The 7,767-nt window shown below is 46.0% G+C and overlaps 1 protein-coding gene across 1 annotated transcript; it reads right to left on the bottom strand.

Annotated features, from left to right (window-relative positions):
- Positions 1-2,776: 2,776 nt before the first annotated feature.
- Positions 2,777-6,614, bottom strand: RPL34 (ribosomal protein L34). The gene is made up of 5 exons (XM_049815414.1): positions 6,556-6,614; positions 5,592-5,665; positions 5,394-5,493; positions 4,527-4,630; positions 2,777-2,904 (listed from the first exon to the last, which is right to left on the bottom strand). Exons 2-5 carry the CDS (start codon positions 5,654-5,656, stop codon positions 2,820-2,822), a joined length of 354 nt encoding a protein of 117 aa, XP_049671371.1. The 5' UTR covers positions 5,657-5,665; positions 6,556-6,614; the 3' UTR covers positions 2,777-2,819.
- Positions 6,615-7,767: the final 1,153 nt, after the last annotated feature.

Genomic DNA, 7,767 nt, shown 5'->3' on the forward strand with positions numbered 1-7,767 from the left:
AACTATAGTAACAGCACCTAGAAATGTCAGGGTACTCATGTTGGTCTTAAAGCCTCCTTTAATTAGCTACAGCCTTTGGAACAAGTTTTAGCATAACCCGAGCTGAGGAGAAAGAAACGCTTCATACTTAAAGCTACGTGAGTTAGCTGCAACGTTTATCCATTTTGATCGACAGAATCGTTTTAATGAGTTGGGACACTGCGACAAAATTCTTGGGAGATACAGCTCCTTTCACCATGCACGGTGTTAAGGCAGTTATCCTGGATGACATACATCTCCTGTTGTCAAACCCAGGAGGCACCAACAGCACCGCTGTGAGTTTGCAGACAGTTGACCCAAAGTACCACCAAGAGGGGAGGTCTTTCCATCAGCTCAGTTTTCTGTGATCCGTTTCTTGGCTGACTGTACAAGCTTCAGAGCTAGGCATGGTGTGAACAGACAGCAGAGTCAGGAGGAGGAATCTGAACACATCTCAGAGCCGCAGCCTGAGCAGACTCCACAAGTGGTCTTGGAAACCTCTTCAAATGGCAACCTCACTGCTGCCAGTAAATCTGCGTGCTCAGTACTTATTTCTCTTCCTTCCTTCTTGCGGAGGTGGAGCTCGCCACTTTTTGAAAAAATAGTTATCAGTAAAAATAGATACCCGCTTCTTGTCAGATACCAAGTAGTTCCAAAATTCAGAGCTGGGGGTGAGGAATAGCGCTGCACCCACAGGTAATGCAAGAATTATCTCGAGTGTGTTAAAGTACTCCTGGATAGCGTTAGAGGCACATTTACATTTCTGTCTACAAAACAGATTGAAGCAAAGCAGCAAAACGAGCTGTCGCAAAAATGAGTGGTTTGGACCGCTTAAAGAATCACCATCAAGGGTGTTAGCAAAAAATGATTTAATAGGAATTTATAGAAGTGCGACTTCACAAAGTCCTACGGCAAGGTTCACTCTTAATACATGGATGAAACGTACGAAGGAAAATTAAGTTAGAATCAAACTAGAATGATTTATACAGAGACCGAAAATGCAAAAGGGTAAGAGAGAAACTTACATAGGAAAATTGAGTTCGAATTGATTTTTTGTGATTTGCACAGAGATCGGAGATGTAAAAAGGGGGGAGACCCTCTCCTCCCGCTGAGTCACAAGGTTCAGAGAAGACCGTCTTGCTTTCTAAACTCCTGATGGAGCTTAGGCGTGGCTGCATCCACTCCTAGTCCCAGACTTGGTCAACTGTTTATGTCTAAAGGGATTATGTGCGTAGCAGAACAGTGACTTAAAGATTCAAAAGCGCAATACTTAATACTATACTTGCTATCGGATCCCCAGCTCGATTCACATGCACATGCTCACAGACTCTAGGATATATATAAATAAAAAACCAAAGGTATACCTGTTAAAAATTCCCCTTGAGTTCAGCAAAACTTTCACATCAAATATCTCGATGTTTTCTCAACAGGCGACGGGTTGAGCCTCAAGGAGCAAAGGTTATCAGCCCAGGTCCTGTCAGCTTTTGGCAACAGTCCTCCAATTTTCACAAACTGGAGAGTTTGCGAGCTCCGAGAAGCATTCCCCTCAGAGAGGGATAATGGTTGCAGCCACTGCGGTCCAGGAGAGCTCAAAGGGCCTCACATAGGACCGCTGTTTATAGGTTCACCAGACCATTGGCTTTAGTCATCAGCAAATTACTAGAATTCCAGGAACACTGGTACCGTTTCACAGGAGCTACGATTCAGATAAGGGAGGTTCCAAGGCTGTCAGGGGATGACTACGATTCAGATAAGGGATGCTCCAAGGCTGTCAGTTATTCCTGCTCCTGTTCCCCACCTCCGCCAACAGGAGTCCTTGGTATGCTCAGTGCCACTCCCCACCTTAGCCATGCAAGAGTTCCTGGTACAGTCAACGGACACTTAACTGCCCAACTCATTACACAAATGCTAAGGCCTACCAGGAATTCCCGAGATCACAGAGCAGCTCGGGGTGTGTGCGTGGGGGGGAATACACCAGCACACAAGCCCATTTCCACTTTTTACAGTTGCTTTTTACATTACCATTACATCCTCAGTGATAAACCAACAGAACTTTTGTTCAAGTTTCAATACCAGCGGCCTAAAATCACTACTCTAAAACCTAATTCTGGAAGCCATTAAAGGTCTGTCCTAGCTGCACCCTGGAGCTCTGCTTCTATCATACCTCCAGCTCCTAACCCAGGAACAGAATACAACAGCTGCAGCTTTCTTCCAGGAGATCCAGATGTAGCAGTATGCAACTGTCTGGTAGGTACAGCACTGGCTTTGAAAAGTAAGACTATTCCCCCCCACACCCCAAGTTACAGTAACTATAGCACATATTATTGAAAAAAAAAAAAAAACCAAAACCAAAAAAACACAAAACTACCTTAGGCCTATTCTAGCTCTCCTCTTTTTCATCTGACAATTTCTCTTTCAGTCTTTAGTCTTAGTCTTCTTTTGTTTGCTTTTCTTTTTCAGATTCCTAACTTTATTCTGAGCCAAGTCCTCTGATGACTTCATACACAGCTGTTGCCGTGAAAAAAATCTGCATTGCTCAAAGTTGCTCCAATCCCTCAACAGGACTGCGAGACAGAGCCAGGAGTCCTGCTTAACCAGACCTCCTCCCACCTGCTTGATTTCCCTGTCTGCAGGCAGCGCAGAACAGAGCATCCTGACTTACGGGGTTTGCTGCACCAAAACCCAATTCTGCATTATACAAGCTGTGAGAAGCAGCTCCTACCAGCTTTGACTAGCACATGGAATGACAGAACACAAGAAAAGTGGAGCTTTCATTTATTGGGCTGAAACTACAAATAGATTCACTTTGACTTCTGGCTCTGTGCTTGTGCCTTCAATACTTTCACAACGATCTTCTGCTCCTCAATAAGAAAAGCTCTTTTGATTCTGGAAAGGAGAAACAACAACTTTAGGACACGTATCTACTTAGGTGAAAACACAAAAGTAAGACAAAGTTACAATTAGTTTTGCTGTCTGCAACATTCACTGCACATGTGTTAGTTCCACAATTACATAAAAAGGGAAACCATTGATTTTTTTGTCAGCATCAAAACACATGGACTGTGGCACTGTATGAATGTAGTAGTTTGGGGAAGAAGGCCTAGTGTGCCTGCCAATTTAGGGTGAGGGGCTCGTAGGCAAGCAAGATAACACCTGATGGCTGAACATTGGAAAAATTACCTCCTTCACTAACTTCAAAGGCAAAAAGCAAAATTCCTCACTGCCAAATTCATTTAGGTGTTCTTAAAACCAGAACTGGTGTGACCAGTCATGGTCAGCTCTCTTCCTTAGAACTACAGAAAACTTTATGCGAGTCCAGTTATCAAAACAAGAACAGTTCCCCTATCAGGATCAAAGCTCCTTGCACATAAACGGGGAAAACTCTGGCAGGTCAAGTCATGCCTAAATACCACAGCTTCCAGAAATAACGGAAGGCCACCATGCAGATGGACCTATGCTGTGGTACTCTCACATCAACAGCCCATTTGATGGTTTTGAGTTAAAAGCACAAATATACCATACACAGTCTACCTCAAAACATTAAAATGCTATTCCACATGCATTTGGTATATATGGCTACTTTTGCAGTACACAAAACCTACCAAAGATGCCTGAAGAGATGCAGGCAAAAAGCTGCCAACTGCAGGGAAGGAGGTGACTGTATTTTTTGGTTTAGGCAGAATAAGGCATACTCATGTATTAAAAATGAACTACCAAGTTCATAAAGTGTTTGTCAAAACACTCAGAAAAAAATTGCCTTTTAACACAGAAAAGTTATGTTACAGATCTGCAGTTGTAACAACCTGTCTTCAGTAGCACCTAATGCGATATAACTTCAAACTCACACAAGCAAAAAAAAATGCTGGCAAGATTTGCACTACAGATGAAATAACTGGCATTAGACTGTTGACTCCAGAGATCTGCTTTGATTACCATTCACAGAGATGGCATATTCTTTATAATACACACTTTTTCCTCAAACTTGCCAAGAAGTGTAGGATCTACAGTTGTTACACAGTAAAACTGGATTCAGTGATGCCCAACAAAGGCCATCTTAAAGCTTCACCAGATAAAGATGCTTACTACACAACCAGTTAGTATCTTTGAATCCCAAAACACCAGAAAGAAGCAAAAAGCTCAACTGATCTTACACTCGTATCTTTGCATAAAACAAAACAGGACAACAGAAGAGAAAAATCTTTACTATGGGGGCTCAGTATAAAATATAAAAATCCAGAATGTTTAGCAACAAAGTAAGAAATGCAGTAAGAAACTATGAAGAACATAAACTCTCTACAGAGGAGCTCCACGTACAGTAACTAGCTCAAATCCAAGGGACAAGATCGCACACATCACTGCAAATGTGCCCCATGCTTACCCTCTCCATTTTACTACACCAATGTCACACAAGTCTTCAAAGTTTTGGTCCACATTATTAAAACACAGTGAGATGTAAAAGTCTCGTATGAAGTAACCTCGAGAATAAAGTTAGCTTTCTGCAAGCTTACCTGTCACGGACACACTTAGCACACATGGAACCCCCATAGGCTCTGCTAACATGCTTCTTCGTTTTTGACAGCCTCATAAGAACTTTAGGACGCACAGCACGAACCTACAGAAAGCAAAAATGAGAAGTGTATCATAAGACAGTAATTTTGGATAATGGCCATATAAAAGAAAATTCACTTTGATAGTTTAAAAAAGCAGCAACACCTGAAGTTGACTATTCAAGATGCAAAAAAGTGGCTGAAGTCGCAGCTTGTTCCTTCAGCATTCCTAAGCTGATCTTTTCATTCTACCACAGGGGTTCGCCAACAGATTCATTAAAAAATTGTTTATAAAAAAGGTTGTTTTCCCAAGGGTAGGAACTGCTCAAAGGTTGACATTACTCAAGCATTCCCATCACAGCTAAGAGCAATGGCATTACACCAAGATTACACCACATTTTGGACAAAAACATAATGTGAAAAACATTCATTCCTTTTTTCTAAAGCTGAAAGTCAAATATGGCTTATGGCTTTTTTTTAAAGTCTACCTAATAGGTCCAATTTAGACTTTTAAACCTGCTACGGAATCATCTCAGTCTAGCTCTAAAAATTTCAGTCAGTTACTTCTTATAAAACAAAAAGGTTCAGATATAACAGCAATGAAAACAACAAGCATTAAAAAAGCACTTACTCTTTAAGCTTTCAAAGCTTATTTTACCAGTTAAACTTTACAACGTTTAGAGAAGAATATTTTAAAGAAGAAAGTTGTTCCAACAAGATTTCATCAATAAACAGGCATGTTGTATTACTTGAAAAGGCTCTTTGTACTGAAAAAACACTGCTGTAAAAAAAAAAATAAAATCCTATGCCAGTACAGCCAATACTTACACCACGAAGTCTTCCTGGGCATATACCACATGCTGACTTTGGTGCCTTCCCCACTTTCTTAGTGTAAAGGTAAACAATCCTGTTCCCGGGTGTTCGGGACCTAAGTATGGCAGAAAAATACTCAGTTAATGTAACAATCTAAACTTAAACTTAGCTTTCTTAAAAAATAAGTTTTCTCAGAAACTATGTCTTACTTACAGTCTGGTCTTGTTGGAAGCTGTGTTGTAGGACAACCTACGGCGGTAGGTCAGGCGCTGAACCATTTTTTACACCTAAATTAGTCAAAAACAAAGCAGCGCTAGTTTAAGGGCTCCAGGTCCACATATAAGTTCACATATCACAGCAGCACCTGCACTGAAGCACTGGGCCAGACCTGAATCGGCAGCAGCTGGTTCTGTATTAGTATTAACAAAATTAAAGCATTTCCTCATCAATGACAGCCAACAGAACTACACTAAAAAACAACAAAACACGGGACAGTGGGTAGACTGGGATTTGCAACGCACTTCGTCCAAACTAACTTGAACGCAGTACAACGTCGGGGTCTTGCCCGTATGATGTCAGCTCCCCTAAAACATCCTTAAAGCTTTAACAGCTGTGTATTTTCTCATCAACGTAAGCTTCGTTGGCAAGGCTGAAAACTTCCAGCCGAAGCAAACGCCATCTTCCCCATCCCATCTGACAGCAAACTGCGTCGGTCACACCCGAGGCCCAGACCGGGGCCTTCTCCGGGCCCAGCACAACGCGACGAGGGCAGCGACACCCGCAGTACCCGGCTTCCGCAGCGGCGCAAGGGAGAAAAGCCCCAGCGAGGCGCCGGCAGCCTTCGGAGCCCCTCAGGGCAACCCCCCCGCGGCCGGGGCTGGCACTCCTCGGGCGCTGGGCCGGGGGGGAAGCCGGGGCCAGCGCGGCAGCCCCCGCCGGCGGCTCGCAGCGGCCCGGGAGACGCGGGCCCTTGCCGGGAGCCCCGCCGCGGAGGCCTGGGAAGGCCCAGCCTCTCCGCCGCGTAGCTCTGGCCCCGCCGCTGCCGGCCCGAGCGCCGGCAGCAGCGCCGCCCGCCCCTCACCACAGCTCCCCGGGGCCCCTGGCCGCCCCCGCCGCCCGCCGGGCCGCGGATGGGGGCGGATGGGCACCGACAGCCCTCGTCGACCCTCCGCCATACCTGGCGCCGCCGGACCCGGAAGAGGAAGCGGAAACGCGCCGTTCAACATTGAAATAGTGGCGCTCTGGAACCCGGAAGGAATAGCCGTGGCTTGTCTCCTCGGCCGCTGTGGGGGAGCGGGCGCCGCCATGTTGTACGGAAGCGGAGGCGCACGGGTGGCGCCATGTTGTACGGCTGAAGCGGGGCGGGGCGCCGCTCAGCGGCAGGAGCGGGCTGAGAGCCGGCCGAGGTGGAGGTGATGGAGGGAGGGGGGGGGGACGTGGCAAAGCACGGCAAAATCCTCTCTGCTGCAGCTGCTTCACTTTTCCCCGAGATTCCGGGAAAGCACGTGCTTTTCTCCCTCCCTGCACCACATTTTTTAATTATTTTTTATGTTTTACAGAAAAAAACTATTTTTATAAAACATCAGCTTCTTTCCTCATGAAAGGACGTTTTGTTCTTCGTTATGGTAGTTACGTAGTCGTAGGCCCATAAACCATTTCTCAGCGTGCTGTTCTAAGCTCTAAATTACTCATCCACCCTTTCCCGCGCCAAACCGGCAGATAACACACCTGGAAACTGTGTGCTCTTACACAAAAACTTACACCGGGAGAAGGCTGGTCCCCCTCGAGAGGGTTGCACCTTCCCTCTTTTTTGCAGTGCTCAATTTGTTCAAGAATACCTTGCCCTTGGGCACCAAAATCCTAACCTCCCTTCCTCCCCAGACGCCCCCGCTACCGCCCGACAGCCGCCTTCCCGGGCGCTGCACCCGTCTGACAGGCTGATCCCGAAACTGGGCTCTGCGGAGAGCCACACGCTACCGACATTTGCCTAACGCCTCCTTGCCGCGCCGGCAGCTCCTGCTGGGAGTCTGGGGCAGAAAATCCTCTCGCCTGTTTACCAAGGCACGTACTTGCTGTCTCACGTGCTCCGGGGCAGGCGCTCAAGCAGGTATACGAAGGTATAAAACTTTCTCTGCTGCTCAGGTCAAAGGTCCACCTGACCCAAAATCCCATCTCCATGCCATAGGTACGTAGGAAAAGCCTAGGGCCTAGCCGATCTTTCCCTTAATACACCCTCCCCACGTTCGGCAGTCGGCATCTTACAAGCTGCCTGAGCTGGGTTTTGTTTTCTGACTTTTGTATTTAATAGCCTCTGGTAGATCCCTGAGGAAAGAAAAGAAACGGCAAGAGCGTGAGATGGCTTGTCAGCGTCCAGGAACAGCATTCCGGT

This window comes from Accipiter gentilis, chromosome 12 (genome assembly GCF_929443795.1).
Source record: "Accipiter gentilis chromosome 12, bAccGen1.1, whole genome shotgun sequence".
NCBI lineage: Eukaryota > Metazoa > Chordata > Aves > Accipitriformes > Accipitridae > Astur > Astur gentilis.

Excerpts from the sequence above, each read along its gene's own strand:
- RPL34 (XM_049815414.1), bottom strand. The coding sequence starts at position 5,656 with ATGGTTCAGCGCCTGACCTACCGCCGTAGGTTGTCCTACAACACAGCT. Across the intron at positions 5,494-5,591 it reads GCTTCCAACAAGACCAGACT|GTCCCGAACACCCGGGAACA; the intron begins GTAAGTAAGACA and ends TGCCATACTTAG. Across the intron at positions 4,631-5,393 it reads GCCCAGGAAGACTTCGTGGT|GTTCGTGCTGTGCGTCCTAA; the intron begins GTAAGTATTGGC and ends TGCTTTCTGTAG.